Raw genomic sequence first — 24,483 nt, 5'->3', positions numbered from 1 at the left:
AAGGTAAAATGAAAAGGTAAATAAAATAAAGCATTTAAATGATAAGGGATGCTAGCTGTGCAGAGCAATCTTCTAGAGTCTTCCCCTTCCTCTTCACACGTGTCCTGCCACTGAGTGACTCACCACCATGACCCAGCTCCACCAACAGCACCCATAACACCATAGAACAGTCAAACATGGTAATGGAAGGAAATGAGAATAGGAAATTCCCATGGCCGTATCCCAACAGGGCCAAGACCACCCAACATAAAGCTCTATGTTAAAGAACAAGATAAGAAGATACAAACAATACATATATTTTTACAACATAAATTACAACTTATTCAGCCCCAAACATCCGCCTGGAGCATTTATGTCTATGTTTTTGAAAAACATATTATACCAATGACATGTAAATTAAAGTAGCATATGTAAAATACTTATAAGTTACTGAGACTATTTTGAAATGTGATGCTAAAATTCTCAATCCAAATGCAATCCATGACTGAAATGATGCTCTAGAGATGACTTGCGTAAAGCCTTCTTCTTGATCTGGATAAGCTTGTCCCATATGCACCATGGAAAACTAAGGAAATGAGCTCTATCCATTCCCTCAGTACAGCGACCCCAATAGCTGCAATGATATGTAACATGATACCATGCTGATGCCTTTGCATATACAACATCAGAGTAAGAATTTGAGTCACTAAAACCCTTGTTGAACCAGCTCCTAGCTTCATTTCTTAAGGACTTCACCGCATAATCAATTGCATCCACATCCATATCCCTCTTCTTATTGAAATATTTTGACTTTCTCAAGACATTGCCATTGAGTATCTCAGCTTCTGTTTCAATCCCATAATAGTCCATCAAATTCCCCAGCTTGGAATCATATTTACTTTTGTAATCAAAAGCATCGTTGATGTAGTCCTCAAAGCCATCAACTTCCATACTGGGATCATAATACTGATTTGCTGCTTCTCTGGTGAAGGGGTTTATAGGGCTACTACTGCATGATGCAATGTCTTTCACTTCTCGAAAAAGCTTGCCGATAACAGATTGTGATTTATAAGTGGGTTTATCAGGCTTTTCCATGAAATCTGGATATTTTTTGGGACGCAGATGATGTGGCATTTTGACTACCACCCCACTTTTTGGGGAGTCAACAACAATTGAGTGTAGCTTTGCAAGCTCAATGCATTTACCACTCATTGCCCCATGAGGCTCACTATCTGCAAAGACTTTGTGGGCATTGTCAATGATCCCTAAATTGTCATTGAGTATGTAATCGAGGAAATACTCTTGAACTTCCTGTTGCACAGAAATAGCATGCTTTGTTATGTAAGGTGTACAAGGAATTTGTTGTAAACCGGATGGATACATATGAAAGAGAAATGAGAGTCTTAGAAAAAATAAAAGGCTATTAGAAGTTTAATGGGTGCAAAAGCACTTTTCAAGAGTCCAACATATTATGTATTTTGAGTTTTGGATTAATATATGATACAATCAACACAGTAAGTTAAGACTTGTTTTCAAAAGGTGAAAATCAAATTCATTTTTTCTGCTGTCATCTTAAAGCATTCAAATTACAAGCAACTGATCGGATAAACAAAACTCAAGTAGGATACTTCATAATTAAGATGAACCAATTGACTTGTGTCCAAATTTGTGAGACATGTTTGTAAAATCAAAGCAAGGCATGATTCAACTAACGTGAGCAAAGATGAGTTTTGAATATGGTAAGGAAGTAACATAAATCTGAAAAATGCGACTTTTTTTGGGAAAAAGGGGGAACTTTTGGCAGTTCTTGATATAAAGAGACATGAAACACTTACTATATACAGGCCAAAACATATTATCTAACCATTGTGCCAAGCAATTGCAACAGCATCACTCCTATTGTTAATTTGTTCAACACGACTGTCGGGATCAGTAAAAGTTGCATAAATATTTGGAATACTACAATTTTTACTGCAATCTCCTTATAAATTCAAGTGACAATATCTTAATGGTGAAAAAATAAATTTATTTATTTAGTGACTAACAAATAAATTTGGTGTAATATTCATAGCACCAATAAAAAAACAAATATATGGTGGTTGAGAAATGCAACATGTGAGAGAACTTTTAATGTGGCTAGAGGTTCATGCATCAACAAGATACATAAACTCCAAAATTAGTGCAAAAACACTTTTTAAGAGTCCAACATATCTGAAAAGTTTCTTATAAATGTTTGACAAGGCCTTTGCTCAAGAACCTTTGGCTTGTCTCACCATGCGTTCAGTCACAACTATCTGCATTGACAAAACTGGTTGAACCATCGGCAGATGACATGTGCAGGAAAGAGATAAGAGATGCAATTGAAGCGTGGAAACAGAATGGAGTTAACAACAAACTGGTTTTAGAAGATAATGTGTCAGCGTTAGAAGACATAGCTCTTAGTTTTGGACTGCTTCCTAGCTCAAATCGATTTAAGCTTGAAGGTGAAAACTTTCAAAATTAGGGCAACGAAGAGAGGATGAATAAAGTAGATAAAATCATGGTGATGGGAAACTCCTCCCCTTCTCACAGGCTCCTGGTGCAGTGTTTGAAGAAAAAAGACCAAATAGCAGCAATGGTTCTACGTGTTTATAATAGGTTCTCTAGTATTGCGCATAACGATAAACCATGTTTCATTATAGCAGGAATTAGGGATGCCGAAGGATTTGAGCGAACGTACGAGGTAAGTAAATACTTATGACTGCTTTCCATAAAAACGTGCGATATGTTAGCTGACTGATGACACATATGTTATGAGCATAATTACTTTTCATGCAACTGGGTAAATGCTTTAATAACTGAATAATAAGATGCATCGTATGACATGGTACACTAATATGTGTGGTACAATGGCCATGGGCTTACTATATAGACTTGATTTTATGGTCAAATGTATATGTGTTTATATGAGCTTTGAATCCAATGGTTGTTCGTAACCGACACAACCATGTTTGATTGGCAGGTCACTGTAAGATGTACATCATTAGTAGTATGGACCACACGAGTTCAGACTCGGTTGGGCTGCTAGTGTTATGGAGGATAGCATACAATATCCGGGGCACCAGTATTATATTACAGGTCTCTTGGGACGACGCCAACCTTGCTGAGAAGAGGTAATATCTCAAGTAGACCACGTATGATAATTATGACCTATTATGACATTAGTGTTCTGCATTAAAACTTATAGGCGATTGTCACTGGGATTACACTTACACTTCTCAAAAACCAAAATTATACATTTATGGGGTAATAATAGAGGAAACACCTAATTTGCTTATGAAAATACATGTTGACTTTGCTTATAATTCGATTGTAATTTTTGCTTACTAAGTCTTAGGCTTATTCAGTATTTGTGGCTTGTCATGTTATCTATTTTATGAGAACTTTTGAAAGGGAGAAGCCAGATGTCTTTTTTGTAATACCAGGTTTGATTGGGATGACATTTTTTGGTTAGAAGCTCCAAGTCTATGATTGATGGTATTACATGCATACCTTGTGATTTTTAGATATCTCAGATATGTCATTTTCAACTTCCGTTTACACTTACTCTTGGTATGTTAGACCTACGATTCCTTCAGTTAGTTACAAGTTAACTAAACTAGAGGAATTGCCAGTAACCCTACCAAAATGGTCAAGACTAGTTTTGAAGGCGTTACAGTTAGAAATATCAATTTCTTGGTCACCATTGTCAGCTGTCGAAGATGTACTTATGACAACATTGGAAGTATCCAACTTGAGCTCACCATGAATATTGTAGGTGTTAGGAATATGTATGCAAATCAAAATTTGCGCAGCGAAAAGAATCATATTCTCATGCCCAAGAAAACTATATGAAGAACGGTTGATATTTCAACAAATAGCAAGAACAAAGATAACTTACTTCTTCTTCAAGAACATTGTTGGAACAAGTGGCTCATATTCTACTACTGTCCCATTGGGTATAATTAGTTTATGTGGGCCTGGGGACAAATAAGTTGTGGGGGGTATTTTGGGGTTTTCCAAAGTACTTATAATTAGGGTTTTCCTATAAATATGTTATGTTGTAACCCTAAATCACTGAATAGATAAATATAGCCGCACTCTCTGCTGTGGACGTAGGCACATTGCCGAACCACGTAAATCTATGTCTCACCTCTCTCTTTTCGATTCTATATTATTCATCATTGTTGTGCACGGTAACAACAATTGGTATCAGAGCCTAATTATACGATGGCTGGGATTGGCACATCTTTTGCGAAATTCGAAGTGATGAAGTTCGATGGATCCAGTAATTTCGGGTTATGGCAGAGACGTGTCAAGGATTTGTTGGTGCAACAAGGGATGGTGAAGGCGTTATATGGGACGAAACCAGAAAGGATGGCAGACATAGATTGGAAGGAACTTGAGGCGAAAGCGATGGCTACTATTCGGCTTTGTCTAGGAGATGACGTGATGTATCATGTCATGGACGAAGAATCTCCGATGGCAGTTTGGTTGAAACTGGAAAGTCGGTATATGTCAAAGTCGTTGACGAACAAGCTCTATCTAAAGCAGCGGTTGTATGGCTTGAAGATGGCGGAGGGCTCGGATCTGAGCCAACACATCAATGCATTCAATCAGATAATCGGAGATCTGAAGAGGGTTGATGTAAAGTTTGAAGACGAAGACAAGGCGTTGATGCTATTGAATTCACTCCCAACTTCTCCTACGTATGGGAATTTGGTTACAACGCTGACATGGGGGAAAGAGTCCTTGGAGTTAGAGGACGTTACAGGAGCCCTGTTGGCTTTTCATCAGAGGAAGAAAATCAATGATGAAAGTTCTCAAGGAGAAGGGCTAGTTGTTAAGGGTTACCAAAAGCGTGGATGAAGCATTAATAAGGGTGGTTCGAATGGCAAGAATTCTCGGTTAAAGTCCAGGAGGAGGAAGGGCATCATATGTTATAAGTGCGGAAAGAAAGGGCACATGAAGCAAGATTGTCCAGACTGGAAGAAGAAAAAGGACGACGAGAATGAAGGTTCCTCAAAATCTATGAATGTAGTGGAAGACAATTTAGACGATGCAGATGGTGATATGCTTTCTGTTGCATCAAATTCAGAGCATCCTGTGGATTCTTGGATTCTTTACTCGGCATGTTCGTTTCACGTGACATCCAACAGAGATTGGTTTGACACCTATAGGTCAGTTAATTCTAGTATAGTTACTATGGGTAATGGTGCACATTGTAAAATTACTGGCATAGGTAATATCAGGATTATGATGTTTGATGGTGTGATTAGAACGTTTTGTGATGCTAAACATGTACTAGAAGTGGAAAAGAATCTGATTTCATTAGGAACCTTAGACTCAAATGGTTATGGTTATAAGTCTGAAGGTGGAGTAATGAAGGTGACTAAGGGTGCGATGGTAGTGATGAAGGGGCAGAAAAGTTCAAAGAATATCTATAAACTGTTAGGAAGTACAGTTGTAGGTGGAGTCGCCTCTGTGGAGTCTGAGTCTGATTGTACTGTTTTGTGGCATATGCGCTTGGGTCATATGAGTGAGCGGGGCATGTTGGAGCTTCATAAGAGAAATTTGTTGAAGGGTGTTAAAATGTGCAAGCTTAAATTCTGTAAATTCTGTGTTATGGGAAAGCAGAATCGAGTACAATTCAAGACAGCCACACATAAGACAGAGACAGAGGGCATTCTTGACTATGTTCATACTGATGTTTGGGGGCCAGTGAGGACAGCGTCACGGGGAGGACATATGCATTTCATTATCTTTATTGATGATTTTTCTAGAAAGGTTTGGGTGTACTTCATGCGGCACAAATCAGAAACGTTTGCCAAGTTCAAATTGTGGAAAGCTAAAGTGAAGAACCAGACTAGGAAGTAGGTTAAGTGCCTCAAGACAGATAATGGAACTGAGTATACAAACGACAAGTTTAGAGATTTCTGTGAGCAACATGGTATAAAGAGACATTTCCCAGTACGCAAGACACCACAACAAAATGGTGTGGCGGAGAGGATGAATATGTCTATTGCAGAGAGAGCACGATGTCTCAAGTTGAATGCTGGACTTGCAAAGATTTTCTGGGCAGATGCAGTAAGTATGGCAAGCTACTTGATCAATAGGTCACCGAGGGTAGTACTAGATGGGAAAGTTGTAGAGGAGGTGTGGACAGGTAATGAGGTAGATTACTCTGGTTTGAAAGTATTTGGTTGTCCAGCCTATGTGCACATACATAGTGAAGAACGATCGAAGCTTGATCCAAAGTCTAGACAATGTGTCTTTCTCGGATATGGGAAAGGGGTTAAGGGTTACAAGTTTTGGGATCCAAAGGCAAACAAGGCGGTGATCAGTAGAGACGTGGTATTTGATGAAAATTCCATGTTGAAGAGTACTCAGGGTAAAGAGAAGCAAGTGCCAGAAAGCAGTAGCAGTGATAAGTAGGTGGTGCAGGTGGAGTTAGAGACTCCTGTGTAGGAGAACACTTCTCAGGATACAGAGACCTCTACTTTAAGAGTTAAGAAGCATCACACTATAGCCATAGACAGGCCTAAACGCACTATCAGGCCACCAACCAGGTATGGTTTTGAAGACATGGTTTCTTATGCTCTTGTCATCAGCAGCGAAGATCCTACTACTTTTCAAGAGGCTATCAATACCCAAAAGAAGAGCAGATGGGTGGGTGCTATGGCGGAAGAGATGGAGTCTCTGCATAAAAACCAGACGTGGGATTTGGTGGAGCTTTCAGAGAGGAAGAGGGCAATAGGGTGCAAATGGGTGTTCAAGAAAAAGGAAGCAGTATCAGAAAAATGGGGAGAAAAGTTCAAGGCTCGCCTAGTAGCAAAGTGTTATTCACAGCAGAAAGGGATTGATAATGAGGAAATATTTTTTCCAGTGGTTAGACATGCTTCCATCAAAGCGGTAGTGGCATTGGTAGCTCATTATGACATGGCATTGGAGCAAATGGATGTGAAGACAGCTTTTTTCCATGGTGATTTGGAGGAGCATATTTACATGGAGCAGCCAGAAGAGTTCAGTCAACCTGGACAGGAGCACTTGGTCTGTAAATTGAAGAAGTCACTTTATGGGCTAAAGTAGTCTCCAAGGCAGTGGTATAAGCGGTTTGACTCCTATATGATCAAAATTGGCTACAGAAGATGTGAGTATGACTATTGTGTATATGTGAGGAGCCTTGATGATAACTCATTTATTTTTCTATTACTGTACGTGGATGATATGCTTATTGGAGCTAAGAGTATAATGGAGGTTAACAAACTGAAAGTTTTGTTGAGTAGAGAATTTGACATGAAGGATTTGGGCGCAGCCAATAAGATTATTGGGATGGAGATTCGCAGAGACAGGGATGGAGATTCGCAGAGACAGGGATGCCAAGAGGACCCATATGTTGGTTGCTAAGGTCCCATATGCCAAGGGGATTTGGATGATAGGAGGTCGACCACAGGTTATGTGTTCACTCTTGCAAGAGGACCCATATGTTGGAGGTCTATGATCCAATCTATGGTTGCGATGTCCACGACTGAGGCAGAGTACATGGCGGCGGCTGAGGCTGCAAAGGAAGCTTTGTAGCTTACAGGATTAGTCAGGGAGCTGGGTATTCAGCAAGGCGAAGTTCCATTGTATTGTGACAGTCAGAGTGCCATTTACTTGGCAAAGAACCAAGTGTATCATGCTAGAACTAACACATTGATGTAAGGTTTCACAAGATTAGGGATTGGTTGCTACATGTGAATTGTTACTTGAGAAGATTCACACTTCTGAGAATGCAGCGGACATGTTGACAAAGCCTGTTACTGCAGACAAGTTCAAGCACTGCTTGGACTTGACAAATGTCTCCAGGTGCTAGAAAGGAGAGGAGAGAAGGCGGCATCCCCAAACCTATTAGTTCCAGGCATAGGCCCAATACTTGATTATCTTCAAAGAGGTGAATACTCGCCAAGGTGGAGATTGTTGGAACAAGTGGCTCATATTCTACTACTGGCCCATTGGGTGTAATTAGTTTATGTGGGCCTGGGGACAAATAAGTTGTGGGGGGTATTTTGGGGTTTTCCAAAGTACTTATAATTAGAGTTTTTCTATAAATATGTTATGTTGTAACCCTAAATCATTGAATAGATAAATATAGCCGCACTCTCTGCTGTGGACGTAGGCACATTGCCGAACCACGTAAATCTACGTCTTAACTCTCTCTTGATCTCTCTCTTTTCGATTTTATATTATTCATCATTGTTGTGCACGATAACAACAAACACAATTGATCTCAAGAATATTGAGACCTCTAGATCTTCTCACCAATGACTGATTATAACAAGAGTAATGCTAGGGACCATTTTTTTATCCTCCTAAAGCTGATGTGGCTTTCAAAATCACTATTAGATCAAAATTCAAGTATGATTCATCTAAAATTTAATGGTGATTTTAAAAGCCACATCAGCTTTAGGAGGATAAAAAGAAGATAAAAAGATGGTTCCTAGCATTACTCTTATAACAAAGAGAGTGGGCTCTTCAAATTTTAAAGTTTTGTTCTTCGTGAGTTAACATAATGAACTAATAATTTTAAAAGTGTTTCTGAAAACTATGTATAAAGAGAACTTGATGGGATGATTTGAGAGCCTCACGCTCTTCTCTATTTATAGGCTAAGCAGGGGAGAGAATTTTCAAATCTTAGCAATGTGGGACAAGGAGTAGAAAACATTTTACTAGGACTAGCATGGACGGCTAGGGTTTCACCTAGCCTCCATGCTTTGCCGCATGGGCGAGGGACAAAATCTCCTTGGCCTTGTGCGCTCCTTGCTTTGATTAGGCCAATGGTTTTATCCCAAGCCCAATCTCATATATATACTCTCTAGCCCATGTTTTAAATAAATAAAATACTTAGCCCAATAAATAGGAAAGCCTTAATATGGTAAATTATATCAACTTGGTGAAAGACCTAAAGGGAAAAATAATTATTGGCTTAAATATTTCAGTAATCATGCCTCCCTCACATTCGTTACGCAATAATATTTTAATCACAATTAATTTCACTAAATAATTGTGACTGCATTCCAATAGATATTTTGATTAAACAATTAATCTGTTTGACTTACTTAATGTTGACTTATTATTTCTCTATGAAACCTTCCGTAGCAGAATTAAGGCTAAGGATACTACCACTTAATTCTCTACCTCTTTATCCTTGAGTCACTGACTTTATATTATTCTCATAATGTGCAAATGACATATATATTTTGGTATGCCAATCAAAATGCTTTGGTCAGAGTCTTGAGAATAATATCCATAAAATATATCTCAAGGGAAAATTGCTTATCTCTTTGCGTACTAACAAATTATTTGGATTCCCTCTTGGAAAATGCTTTTCCACAATGTTTCATGCGATTACCCAATGTATTGAGGTTTGTTCAACCAATGATAGGTCTCACTCTTGGATACATCTAACTAATCTATATAAAACATCTTAGTCCACAATTCCCTTTGAATTTAGAATCAAAGTCTAAAGTAGTCTATTAAGGAGTTATTGTCTTTTCTTAATAGACAATATCTTTATAAAATGACAACTCCTTGGTCCGTTCAGTGCCTTAAGGTTTCAGCACCTACACATCAATTCGAAGACCCCGCTTTGCTTGATCAAGGTAGATCACCAAGATTCAATGTGTAAACAGTCTTACTCAAAATGGAATTGCCCCAATTTCATTTACCGACTGCGAACTTTATATCTTTAAGGATACAAGGATTATGGACCAAGACCTTATGTGATAACTATGTTACTCACACTCATAGGACCTTTCACTTGCATGATGAACTATTGGTAATAGGCATGTAAAAGATGTTTTATATGTCATATGTTCAAAATAATTTAATTAGTGAATAAAACATATATTCATTACAAACATTAAATGTCATCATGGATCCAAAATCACTAGGATTCGGGGCATAATCCCCAATAGTAGGGTGGTTGATAAATCTTCATCACAACCATTTGTTTTGGATCCTCCAATTTCAGCAATCCAATTGCTTTTTGGAAAACTTTATCGTGACATAAAGGTGAAAACTGTTTTTGTGTTTTGAGTTGTAGTTTAAAAGCCTTTCAATGAATCCTACTTAACATATTCTTCTGTGCACATAAAGATGCATGCTTTAGGCTTATTTGTTCAATTTTTATTGAAGAATAAAAAAATCAAGATTTCTAAATTACTTGTCAAACGTTGTTTCTTTGTGCATAACTGTTTATGAGTATGGAATAGTTGCTCACATAAACTAAATGCATTTTTTGTTTAATAAGTAATATACCAATCTCATTGAAAGCGTTAAGCACCCCCCTAAGTACACATGAAGTATACAAAAGGACCACCTAACTAGAAAAAGAAAAGGAACAAGGAAATAGACTAAATGCATAATTGACTTTTAAAAAATGTAAAATCTAAGGTAAGAGAGGATAGATAACGATGTGTTCTCTCCTAAAGTGGTTTCAAAAAAATATGTAGATATTTGTTCAGGAAGAGCTCACATGCCTTACTTGTACATTGCAGTTTTATGGATACATTAATTATGGTGGCAAAAAGAAGATATAGCTTTCAAGGGAATCATGATACTGATGCTTTACAAATAAAAATGCGATTGAGTAGTACCTCTATTGTAACATCATGATCAACTAGCTTAGTTGGTGCTGCAGTGTAATCCATTGGATCGATGTGGTCAAGAGGAATAAGATCAGGGTCCCAACAGACAAAGTATATATCTCCATCCAAATCATTACCTGAACATTCGTTTGGATGAGGCCTGATACAATAATTATGCTAAGTTAGTCAACAGTGTATACCTTGAAAATGTTTCTATACAACTTTGTGGTGTGTTGCCAGGATAAGAGAACAAGTGAGACAACAAAAGCAACTATCTACTATGCAAGTACAATCTGAAATAAGTTAATATCATATCTACAAATTACGTAACATATATGTGTAAATAACAAACATAGCTTACACAATATTATACCAATAGAACATATAACAAATGTTTCAATGCGTTATAATAAGAGTACAAATAGACATATATATTACATATGTGTATGTCTGCAAGGTTAGGTATGCATAAATGTGTATATATAGATATGTAGGATATGCTGAATTTTATGCTGCTCTAGGATTGTGTGTAGACTCAATTCTTCTGTGTATGTTCGAGTCTTTGTAGGTGTGAGTGCACATATTAATAGGATTTCATGCTTTAGAAGTATCTATTATGGGATATCATAGTCTTACCTCATTCCCTTTTGCGGAAAAACAACACAATCCACCATGTGCTGCAAAGCTGGCACATCAACAGCCCTTAGAACACGCACATCTCCTGGATATAAACAGGGGTTTTTAGCAACAACTACCTTGCCTTCAAAAATAAAATTGTTTGGTTCTGAACTGCTAGCAGTAAACTTGAGTGAGGAATCGCTACCGAGCTGCCTACTAAAACGAGAAATTTGCACAAATACTTGACCATATTTCAATGTCCTGGTTTCGTCAAGACATCCCATCATAGATCTTCCATTTGGAACATATATCCTTGTTTTGTGCCGCAAGTCCATCAATGTAGATACACGTAATACTTGTAGCATCATTGAAAGAAATGGTTCTGCATCTGGCTTGTAACCACAAGTTAGCATTTCCTTTAAAATGTTCGATATCTCTCCTGGGAACATAAACTCCAATGCTTCATGTGCGATCAACGAATCTGTTAGTATAGCATTAAGTTGATCTATTGTCTCCTTTTGCTTCTTTTCAAAAACTTGATCACTAACCCCGAGGTTAGATAAAAGAATGATAATTTGGTGATTAAGGAAACAAGGTTGATACTTGCTCCATGTCAAAACATCCAGGGATGTGTTCTTTGAATTGTACTTACACATGCTGTTTCTTAATGACAACTTAATTGATGATGTTGGATCAATAGCAACAACACCTTTAAACCCACCATATCGAATCTGAAAGGCAGATGGAACATAACTTTTGCAGCCACATTTTGAAGCCACTTTGCGAGCCAATTCTACAGATATCTTCCCTATACCATCAGAGAAACAATATGTGATTCCAAGCCTTTTAGCTTCTACATCAGGAATCATCTCAATTTCATGCCTCTCAAGATGCATAGTTTCCCTGGAGGAGCTAAAAGATTGACCCAGTCTGGCACCATATTTTGCCACATTCCTTATTTCATGAAAATCACCCATCCACACTCTAATGCCTGCAGCAGTAAGACCAGTTCTTGAAGCAAACATCCAATGAGAATTTTCACGTAATTGACTGTTTGAATAGGCAAGAAACTCAAACCTCTTATCACCAATAACTATGCCATTTCTTAGAGTGGAAAGTATCCTCTCATAAATGCTAGTTTGCTTGTCCTCATTTGCGGCAGGAGATAAAACTGTTGAGTGCAGTTTATCCAAGTCCTCATCAACAAAAGAAACACGAAGAAAATTATCTATATCTTCAGGATACTTGCGTAAGACACGATTGGAGAGACTCACCTCTGGACCACGGAAATATACTTTAGATGGAGTTATTTGAATCCTGTGTACATATACCAACCCATCATCTAAAGATATAGCAGGAGGTGTTGGAAGTCGCCTATCTGTGGCGTATCTTTTATACTGCTCCTTAAGCCACCTTACAGGGTCATAGCAGCAGTCTTTTAAATGATACATTTTTTCCAAGGCGCTTTCTATATACTCAAGTTTTATTCTCTTAGGATCGACCAACCGACAAAAATTTATATCAATTGCTGGCCCAGGAAGACTCCCATTTTGAACTAAGGAGTTGATCTTGAACAATATTTTATATGGCAAGTTGAAGCCTCGGGGTGGATTCACAATGGGGACAAGACCTGAATTGCAAGAGAAGTTAGACCCTTTCTGAAGAACCAATTGGCTTTCATTTTCTTCATAATTGATAAAATCGCTAGGAAATTTTTGAAGTCGCCCCTGATGTGGAAGCTCCAAGCATATAGCAGAAGATTGGCCAATACCACACAATGGAGTGAAATCAACTTCCCGAAGCCACTGATCACCATTAGCACAAGAGACACCTTTCTTATAAATCCTAGGAGCACAAAGTAACTGGCAATAAAATATTATTTTGTTAAGAAAAATGTAAAAATTTTCACTATCACATAAATCAGAGCAATTTCTACCTATTCTAAAGAAGATAAGACCATTTCCCAATAGCATTGAAAATCATTATTTCGAAGCAATGAAGTTGTAAAATGTTGACATGAGATCGTGAACAAGTAGAGATGTGATCATGTGAAAGCATAAATTTTTTTCAAGTATCTAATTAAATTGGTAAACCAACAAGCATTAAAAATGAATATATCTTGGGTGGAATTTAGAGAATGGATTAAATCTAAGTAAAGATTCTATATTATATAAACAAAAAGAAAAAGGTTTGTAGTCTCATCTAAATTCAAGTATTCAGCTGACTAGTACAATTTAACATCCACACGTCACAAACATAAAGAGCAAGTTCCAAGTAACAATCACCATAACTAAGAGAGAGACATCATTACCAACTTGATGCCTCTGTGCACCAGCAATATGTACTGAACAAATTCACAACTAGTAAGGCTACACTTTACACATGGAAACTCAAGCAATGACTACATCCTCAACAAGAAAAAAATCTCAATAAGGAAACACAAGCAATGAAGGCAAATCAAATCAACCAAACGACTAGTATTGTCAAAAAAGGAAAACCAAAATCAATCACAATAAATTCAGTAATTTCGTTTCCCTTTTTATGTCTCAAACAATTGTATAAATTAGCGTGAATGAATAAGATCGATGTGAAACATAACAAACCAAATACTTGATTCTAAATGGTATCAGAGCACTAAATAAACGGCCCAAGTCATCATTTTCTCTCTCTCTCTCTCTCTCTCTCTTGCAACCGCTTGTTCTCCTTTGAAGCTTTTCGTCAAACACCTGAGCTACAACCAAATGGCTTCATCCTCCAACTCCACCTCCATTGAAACCACCCTCATCAATCCGAATCCAACCTCCACAACTCACAACATCCCCACAACCCCCCTCTCTAATTTTTCCCAAAGTTCAAAGCTCAACAAGAGCAATTTTTTGGTGTGGCGTGCTCAAATAGAAACCTTCGTTCGTGGCTGATAAGTGCCAAAATATTCATATTTTAGCCCTTAAACTTATATTTGTTAATTCCTTAGTTTTGTTAGTTTGTGCTATTTTAGTTCTTTTATATGTTTTCCGTGTTTTTGTAGGCTTTTGGAAGAAAAGAAAGCATTTTTGGAAGTTTGGGGCTTAAAGAGCAAATTTGGGAAAAGCTAAAGGTTCTGATAGTGCAATTGATCGCATGGCACTTGCAATCGAGCGCACTACTAGAGAGCATCAAGAAATGAACGCAAGGCGTGCGCTCGTGCGCACAAGAAGCAACATCGATCGCATCTGCAATCGAGGACCAACACACACGATTGATCGCAGACTTGCAATTGATCGTAGACCTACGAATGAGCACACACGGGCTGCGATCGAACGAATCCGTGCGTGAAGAGCAAGGCAGCAGCGCCCTATTCCGGAAAGTCGTCTTTTTCACCCATTCAAAACCCTAGGCAAACTAGAACGCAAAAGTTACGATTTTTAGGGTTTCTAGAGTGTTCCTAAGGCCTATAAATAGATCCTTAAGCCTATAGAATAGACACACAATTCCAAGGAGAAGAATTGGAGGCTCTTCAAGCTCAAGTTTCAGGTTTATTCTTTTCCTTTCTATTCTATTTTATGAAGATGTTTAACATCAAACTCATGTGTAACTAAACTCTTTAGTAGGGCTAGATTGAAGCCCTAATTATGTTTATTTAATATTTCAATATTGGCGCCTTTGTGATAATCATATTGAGATGCTTAATTTGATTAATTCCTGTTTTATTGAATTCCTTATATGTGTTTGCCTGATCAACATATGCATGTGGTATAGATTAATTAAGTAAATCAATTTGGATGATCGAGTATTGGGTTTAATAGAGTAACAAAAGAATTCCTCATGGGTTCTTGGGTTAATCAACATGGAAAATCAGAAGTATACACCCATGCCCTAAGTTCCTTGTGTTTGTCGATTTCCCTAGATTTATGCTTTCTTAAAGAACAACTTAGTATACACCCATGCTAAATCATTTAAGAAAGAAATATACACTCATGCCTAATTCGTTGCATAGGAAAATCTATAGCTTAAGGAGTATACACCCATGCCCTTAGGTTGGCAACATTAGGCATTCATAATAGGAAAATTATATATAAACTCTTTAGGTCAATGCACTTTTTTTAAAAACTCCCTACCGTCAATTTTTGTTAACTGCCGTTAGTCCACTCAAAACTCCCCGTTTTATCTGATTAAAATATTAATTTTTTATTAATTTAATTTAAAAAATTAAATCTTAAAAAAAAAATAAATTTGAAGGGTGGCCAGAGGTGGCACCCACCACCCCTAGCCACCCCCCCAACCCCTATGGGGTGGCCATAAGCCACCCCAGGGGTGAATTGTCGACTGGGTGGCTTGCCACCCCTGTGTGGACTGAGGCCACCCCAAACCATTCATGGTGGGTCTGTTTTCACCCTCAGGCTCGGGTGGCTCATGCTCACCTCTTTCCACCTACTGGTGGCCTAGCCCACCACGGGTGGAGGGGTGGCCTGCAGGCCACCCCAAACCCCCAATGGGGTGGCCCGCGGCCACCCCAAGCCACCCCAAACCACCTGGGGGTGGCTGCAACCCACTCCAGGGGTGGCCACACCACCCCTAGGGTGGCTTACGGCCACCCTATAGGGGTTGGGGGGGTGGCACCGCCACCCCTGGCCACCCTTCAATTTTTTTTTTTTAAGATTTAACTTTTTAAATTAAATTAATAAAAAATTAATATTTTAATGAGGTAAAACGGGGAGTTTTGAGTAGCACTAACGACTGTTAAAAATTTTTGACAGTAGGGAGTTTATTGTAGTTTCGATTGACCCAGGGAGTTAATTTCCGAAAAAAAAACACCTAGGGAGTTTTTAATAAAACCGCGTTGACCAAAGAAGTTTATATGTAATTTCCCCTCATAATATGATTAAAGCATTGGCATATTGTTATATTATTTGAGCATGATTAGTGGTGGATATCAAAGCCATACCTTTATCTTTATTAACTCAAAAATCAATCTTTGTTTTGTTTTAATTACGGAATTTATTTTAAGCATAATTTACGGTAATCCTCGTGGGAATGATCTCATACTTGCACCCTATACTACTATTTTGATCTTGTGCAGTTGCGACTTAAACGTACAATTATTTGCCTATTAATTTAGGTGGATATTTGCACAACAAGTTTATGACGCTGTTGCCGGGGATTGAGTCAAATTTTGTTTAGAATTATTTTCCCTTAGTTTAGTTATTTTAAAATTTAAATTTTAATTCTATTGTTTTGTTTTTATCAAAAATCTTTTTTTTTTTTTTTCCTGTTATGTTTCAGCTCTGCAGCATCTTGCATTCTGTTATTGCGATCGAGCGTAGACTGAGTGTGATTGAGCGCACTAACCTGTGATCGAGCGCAGTTCCAGAGGACATCCAAACAGCAGTACTGAAGCTGCTGTGATTGTAGAGGCAAATCTTCTTATGCAAGGTCGTCGATCTGAAGCCTCAACCATCCACTCGATCCAGAAATTGAACGGACTATTCGACAAAGGCCTAGAGAAAACTCTGACACCGAAGAAGAAGAAGAAGAAGAAGTTTAGGAAACAATGGAAGATCTTTTAGAGAACCTGCCGCCAGCATGAAGGCCCATGAAACAGTCGTTCATCCCACAAAACCTCAACCAGCCATCATGCATCGCTTATCAACTGGAGGCGGAAGGCAATTACTATATATCCCTACAAATACACAATGCTTTGACTCACTTAAAGGGCACAACTACTGAATCCACACTTGCACCTTAGGGAATTCTTTGATCTTTGCAAGCTTCAGCACATCCAGGGCCTAAATTCGGAGGGAATTAGGTTAGTCTTATTTCCTTTTGGGTTAAATACTAAATACCCCCCTGGGGTTTCATTACTTTATTTTTTCCTCCCTAGGGTTTGATTTTTATCACAGGAGGTCTCTATGGTTTTGATAATAGACTAAGTTAGTCCTCCGTTAGTTGATCATTAGTTGACTTAAGGGAATTCCACATGGACCAATCAAATGTTGACACGTGGCACCTACTTAATTTTTTTTTTTAAATTAAAAAAAATGTATTTAATAAAAAAAAAATTAGGGGTGGCCGAGCCACCCCCTTGGCCATTTGGGGGCGGCTCGGCCACCCCTTTGGCTCCAAAGGTGTGGCAGAGCCACCCCCAAATGGCCAAGGAGCCACCCCCAAATTTTTTTAATTTTAAAAAAATAAATAAATTTTTAAGTAGGTGCCACGTGTCAACATTTGATTGGTCTACATGGAATTCCATTAAGTCAATTAACAGTCAACTGACAGAGGACTAACTTGGTCTATTATCAAAACCACAGGGACCTCCTGTGATAAAAATCAAACCCTATGGGAGAAAAAATAAAGTAATGAAACCCCATGAGGGTATTTAGTATTTAACCCTTTCCTTTTTCCTTGAAAGATAATGCTAAGTTATGGTATTATTCCTTGCCTGTAGATTCCATTCATACTTGGGAAGAATTATCTAGTAAGTTCCTAGTGAAGTTTTTCCCAGCTCAAAAGACAAGGCAGCTTAGAAGGGAGCTTCAAACATTCCAACAATGAGATGGAGATCTTTTCTTTGAAGCATAGGACCACTTCAATGCGCTGCTTCTTAAGTGTCCACATTACAACATACCTCAAGATGATCAGGTACAAATTTTTTATGAAGGGTTAGATGACACTAACAAAGGAATTATTGATTCAGCTTGTGGAGGTATGCTTATGGAAAAGAGTAGTGAGGAAGCCATGGAGCTCTTCGAAAAACTGAGTGAACACTCCCAACAATTTTGTTCTAGAGGAAGGCAAGGAATAAAAAGTAAGGGCATGTATGAAGTGAACCTGAATGGAGGATCTCAAAATAAGATGGCTGCCATGGAAAGAAAGCTGGATATGATTGTCAAAGCCATGACTGCTCAGAACATCTCGCCTAGTCAACAAGCTGCACAACTCGAGGTATGTGCCAGATGTTCCCATTCCGATCACTCCACTGAGACTTGCCCTTTGTATCCAATTGCTGATCAAGAGCAAGCGAACTATGTGGGACAGAACAATTATCCTCCCAAGAACAATCCATTCTCCAACACCTACAATCCAGGGTGGCGCAACCACCCCAATTTCTTATGAAGTAACAATCAGAGTGTTCTGAACCCTCAAGGGCAGCAGAGGAGTCCCCAACAAGTAATCCAACTAGTTTAAGAGCCAAAGAAGAATGACTTGGAAAGTCTTGTGGAAAGTCTTGTACAACAATTTGTGATTGCGCAACAACAAACTAATGTAAAGACCGATCAAGCTATTCAAATAACCGATCAAGCCATTCAAAGACTGGAAGTACAAATGGGGCAAATGGCTAAGGAGCTTAGTGAAAGAAAGCAGGGTGAATTTCCAGCCCAAACAATACCTAATCTAGGAGGTCACCAGCAATTGAAAGTTGTCACAATTCTTAGAAATGGCAAGGTCATAGGAATTGAAGAGACAGCACAAGCATCTCCAGATGAAGCCTCAACATCCAAGGTAAGTAAAATGGAGAAGGTGAATGCACCACCATTCCCTCAAAGGTTAGTAAAGCCAACGAAAGAAAAACAGCTTCTTGACATTTTTGAGACTTTGAGAATTGTAGAGATTAACATTCCTTTATTAGATGTAATTAAATAAATTCCCTCATATGCTAAATTTTTAAAGGATTGTTACACTCAAAAAAGGAAGTTTCAGGAGCATGAGACAGTGGCTTTAACAAAGGAGGTAAGTGCGGTGTTGTTAAGAAAACTACCACCAAAGCTAGAAGATCCAGGTAGTTTTACCATTCCTTGCAGGATAGGAGACCATCTTTTTGAAAGGGCACTATTGGGTCTAGGAGCAGGGGTTAATTTGCTGCCATACACTATATATGAGACAATGGGTTTGGGGGAGCTTCAACCAACTTAAATCACCTTGCAATTGTCTGACAGAAGCATCAAAAGACCAAGAGGTATACTTGAGGATGCTTGGTAAAGGTAGGTGAATTTATTTTACCTGCTGATTTCATTGTATCAGATATGGAAGAATTACCTATGCCATTGCCTTTGCCTATCATCTTAGGAAGACCCTTTATGAGAACTGATGATACAAAAATTTGTGTGAAAAAGGGTATTGTGAGTATGAAGGTGAATGGTGAGAAGAAATAATTTATAATATTTGATACATTGAAATTACCTCAAGATGATTTAGAATGCTTTAATGTTTGTATGATCCAAGGTGCTGTTGAGAAAATTTTCTAGGTCCAACATAGTGATCCATTGAAGGCCACCCTCACTTACAGTTTCACAAAGCAGGACATTAAGCTAGAGTTTGAAGATGTTACTGATGACATCATTGAAGTTGTGCACCTCCTTGAGGCCTCTCCTCCATGTTCAAGTAAGTACATTCCTCCCTTGGAAACTCTTATGCCTACTAATATTACACTTGTCCCTCCTATTGTCCAGACACCAAAATTGGAATTGAAGCAATTGGCAGAGCATCTGACATATGCCTACTTGGGAGAGAACAAGACACTACTGGTCGTAGTTGCTGCAAACCTAAGTTTTGGGGAAGAAGAGAAGCTATTGAGAGTTCTTAGAGAGCATAAAACTGCTTTGGGATGGACCATTGCTGACGTCAAGGGTATACGTCCAGCAAAGTGCATGCATCAAATCTTCCTTGAAGACGAAGCAAAGCCAACCAGGGATGCACAAAGAAGACTCAACCCACATATGAAGGAGGTAGTCAAGGCGGAGGTATTGAAATTGTTGGATGTTGGCATTATCTACCCCATCTCAGATAGTAAGTGGGTAAGTCCAGTTCAAGTCATTCCAAAGAAGAGTTGGATCACAGTGGAGAAGAATGAAGAAGATGAGCTGATACCTACAAGAATAACCACTGGTTGGAGGGTATGCGTCGACTACAGTAGGCTGAACAAGGTGACCAGAAAAGATCACTTCCCTTTACCCTTCATGGATGAGATACTAGAGAGATTAGCTGGCCATAGATACTACTGCTTCTTGGATGGGTACAGTGGCTATAACTTGATTGCAATAGCACTAGAGGACCAAGAGAAGACCACTTTCACATGTCCATTTGGCACATTTGCTTACAAAAGGATGCCATATGGATTATGCAATGCACCGGCCACCTTTCAAAGATGCATGATGAGCATTTTCTCAGACATGGTGGAGAAATTTATTGAGGTATTTGTGGATGATTTTAGTGTTTTTGGTTCTAATTTTGATGAATGCCTTAATCATCTGACCTCAAGAGGTGTGAAGAATGGAATTTAGTGCTCAATTAGGAAAAATGCCACTTCATGGTTCAACAAGGCATTGTGTTGGGTCATTCCATTTCTAGCAAGGGCATTGAGGTGGATAAGGCCAAGATTGACATCATCTCCAAACTCCCTCCTCCTATGACAGTGAAGGGTGTAAGAAGTTTTCTTGGACATGCCGGGTTCTATAGAAGGTTCATCAAGGATTTCTCCAAGATCTCTAGACCCCTCTGTGCATTGCTAGCCAAGGATGCCAAATTTGAATGGTCTGAAGAATGTATGAATGCTTTCAACACATTGAAAAAACTGCTCACATCTACACCAATAATGATGGCACTTGATTGGAACCTTGCATTTGAGCTCATGTATGATGCCAATGACTTTGGCTTGGGAGCTGTCTTTGGTCAAAGAATCAATAAGGTACCTTATGCTATTTATTATGCTTCTAGAACATTGAATAATGCTCAGCTAAATTATTCTACTACTGAGAAAGAATTATTTGTTGTCATATTTGCTTTGGAGAAATTTAGATCATACCTGATTGGTTCTAAGGTTATAGTATTCACTGACCATGCTGCTTTGAGCTATTTGTTTGCTAAGAAAGATGCAAAGCCTAGATTAATCAGATGGGTACTATTACTACAAGAATTGGACCTTGAGATCAGAGATAAGGAGGGCAGTAAGAATGTGGTGGTAGATCACCTATCCAGGCTACTTCATGAAAAAGAAGGAGATGAGCTTCCTTTGAAAGAAAGTTTTCCAGATGAGCAGTTATTTATAGTAGACACCAAACTTTCATGATATGCAGATATTGTTAATTGTATAACTGCCAAGGTTTTTCCTCCAGGTATGTCTAGTCAAGAAAGGAAGAGGTTGATGTCTATATCTAGACATTACCATTGGGATGACCCCTATCTGTTCAAATTTTGCCCTGATCAAATCATCAGAATGTGTGTCTCAGAGGAGTAGCACATGAGCATATTGCAGCATTGCCACCAGTTTGCTTGTGGAGGATGCTTTGGGGCAAAGAGAACAGCTCTTAAGGTATTACAATCTGGGTTTTATTGGCCTAATGTGTTTAAATATGCCATTTTTTTTGCAGCTCTTGTGATAGATGCCAGAGGATAGGTAACATCTCATCCAGAAATCAGATGCCATTGCAAAACATTCAAGTGGTAGAGCTCTTTAGTGTATGGGGTATTGACTTCATGGGTCCATTTCCTAACTCATATGGTTATTTATATATTCTTGTGGGTGTGGATTATGTGCCCAAATGGGTCGAGGCTGTCCCCTCATAGACTAATGATCACAAAGTGGTTGTGAAGTTTTTGCATGAAAACATGTTTGCTAGGTTTGGGACGCCAAGGGCAATAATCAGAGATGGAGGTAGCCATTTCAACAATAATGCCTTTGCTTATTTAATAAAGAAGTATGGGATCACACATAAGGTTGTCACTCCATACTATCCTCAAACCAGTGGTCAAAAGCATCCTAGAAAGGATAGTGAATCCCAGCAAGAAGGATTGGTCTTTGCACTTGAATGATGCACTATGGGCTTATAGGACTGAATACAAGATGCCTATTGGCATGTCCCCATATCGGTTGGTCTTTGGAAAGCCTGTCATCTACCAGTGGAGTTGGAGTACAGAGCATATTGGGCCATCAAGAAGTTCAACTTTGACATGAAATAAGCTGGTGAAAAGAGAAAGATGCAATTAAATGAACTTGAGGAATTAAGGCATAATGCATATGAGAACGCCAAGCTCTACAAGGAAAGAACCAAGGCGTATCATGATAAGCAACTGGTCAGGAAGGAGTTTCATATGGGATAGAAGGCGTTGATCTATAATTCAAGGTTAAGACTCTTCCCTAGTAAGTTTAAGTCTAGATGGTTTGGCCCTTGTGTTGTTACCAAAGTTTTTCCTCATGGAGCTTTGGAGGTTCATAGTCCAGAAAAAATCAAACATTCAAGGTGAATGGACATAGAGTAAAGCCATATCTTGAAGTGAAATTGGTACCAAGAGATGAAGATTTGGCACTCCAGTCTATCCAATATGCAAAACAGTAATACTGAAGCAGAACCACAGTCTGGCTGAAGACGTTAAACTTAACGCTCATGGGAGGCACCCCACATCATATCCTTTTTATTTTAATATTGTTTTTCATTTTTTTTTTTTTTAAGTTTTTGTTTTCCATTGTTATGTTAATAGTTTGTTTTGCAGGGACAAGTGTACTTCAATTAAAGTTTGGGGGTATGCTATGAGCTATGTTATTCCAGACAGTTCATCCATCTCCCGGGTAAGATATTTCAATGTTATACACACATTAGGGACAATGTGTAATTTAAGTTTGGAGGTATGGGAGACACTTTACACAAACTTTGTCCCTTATTTTAGGAAAAAGAAAAAGAAAAATATATATATATATATATATTCATGTTGTCTTAAAATTTTGATTGATCCTAAAAATTATGATTTGATTCTCATTGGGGAGCTTAAAATTTTGAACACATGATCTGATAATTGAGTTTTTCAGTTTGGTTACTTGCTTTGGATAGTTGACAATTCACATGCTTGATCTGATCTACACAAGCATATTAACACATAATTTGTGGGGTATGATATGAAAGTTTGATATGTATGTTTCTATGTCTTTGGTGAAACTAGATGATTTATTAGATTGATACTTTGGCATATAAATAAAAAAAAAAAGAAAAAAAAAAAGAAGAGAAATATGATCATTAATAAGCTTTTTACTAAGTAATTGGACCTCTTGCCTCAAAGCATTGAGTATTTACGTCAAAAGGTGAAGAATTTTGATTTGGTTAATGCCATAGTTAATTTAGTTTCGTAACCTTTTTGACTCGAATTAGTAAGTCCTTAGGGGTGTTTACACCTAATGCCCTAAAATCACCTAGTTTGGGAGTCATTGACTTAATACTTGCTACATGAGTCAATTAGAAAGCTTAAGGGAACAAAACATGCACATCCTGACTATAAAAAATAAAAATAAATAAAAAATTAAAAAATTAAAAAAATTAAAAAGAGAGAAAACGAAATGTTATGCCATAGTTATTCATTCTAATAGGGATTTCAATGAACTTTGAGATATTGAGACATTGCACATTGAAAATAATTGGAAGATTCATATTTGTGTGCTAGTTCACTTTACACTATTTCGAACTTGTGATGCCTTAGCCTGTCTTTTGTAAGTAATTAGACTTTAAAATTTCAATTCATAATGAAGATGAAGTTTATCTTTTTAAGCTTGTTAATGATTGAAAATCATGGGTTTGAGTGACAATTGAGTTTTTGGGTAACATGAACTTGTGCATAATGTTTGTGGGTAATATTCCTGAAAAACCCTCATGAGACTTCACTCGTCCTCTAGGAAATTCCTAGGGGTTTAAAAGGCTTGTTGCATATGCTAAATGCAATCGTATATCCCACAAAAGATGGATTTATCTTTTTGTTTTTCATTTAGTTTTAGTTTCGTATTGCTAAGGGACTAGCAATATGTAAGTTTGAGGGTGTGATAAGTGCCAAAATATTCATATTTTAGCCCTTAAACTTATATTTGTTAATTCCTTAATTTTGTTAGTTTGTGCTATTTTAGTTCTTTTATGTGTTTTCTGTGTTTTTGTAGGCTTTTGGAAGAAAATAAAGCAATTCTGAAAGTTTGGGGCTTAAAGAGCAAATTTGGAAAAAGCTAAAGGTTCTAATAGTACGATTGATCGCAGGGCACCTGTGATCGAGTGCACTACCAGAGAGCCTCAAGAAACGAGCACAAGGCGTGCGCTCATGTGCACAAGAAGCAACATCAATCGCATCTGCAATCGAGCACTCAACACACACGATCGATCGCAGACCTGCGATCGAGTGAACACGGGCTGCGATCAAGCTCACCCGTGCGTGAAGAGTAAGGCAGTAGCGCCCTATTCTGGAAAGTCCTCTTTTTGACCCCTTCAAAACCCTAGGCAAAGTAGAACGCAAAAGTTAC

The 24,483-nt window shown here is 38.2% G+C and overlaps 1 protein-coding gene across 1 annotated transcript; it reads right to left on the bottom strand.

Moving 5' to 3' along the window:
* Positions 1-396: 396 nt before the first annotated feature.
* LOC132178151 (probable RNA-dependent RNA polymerase 1) lies at positions 397-16,862 on the bottom strand. The gene is made up of 4 exons (XM_059590605.1): positions 16,795-16,862; positions 11,262-13,088; positions 10,635-10,785; positions 397-1,290 (listed from the first exon to the last, which is right to left on the bottom strand). Exons 1-4 carry the CDS (start codon positions 16,860-16,862, stop codon positions 463-465), a joined length of 2,874 nt encoding a protein of 957 aa, XP_059446588.1. The 3' UTR covers positions 397-462.
* Between the last annotated feature and the right edge of the window lie 7,621 nt (positions 16,863-24,483).

The sequence above is a fragment of the Corylus avellana genome, chromosome ca4 (genome assembly GCF_901000735.1).
Source record: "Corylus avellana chromosome ca4, CavTom2PMs-1.0".
Classification (NCBI taxonomy): Eukaryota; Viridiplantae; Streptophyta; class Magnoliopsida; order Fagales; family Betulaceae; genus Corylus; species Corylus avellana.
Note: the sequence above shows the minus strand (reverse complement) of the source record. Positions and strands in the feature narration are given on the sequence as shown.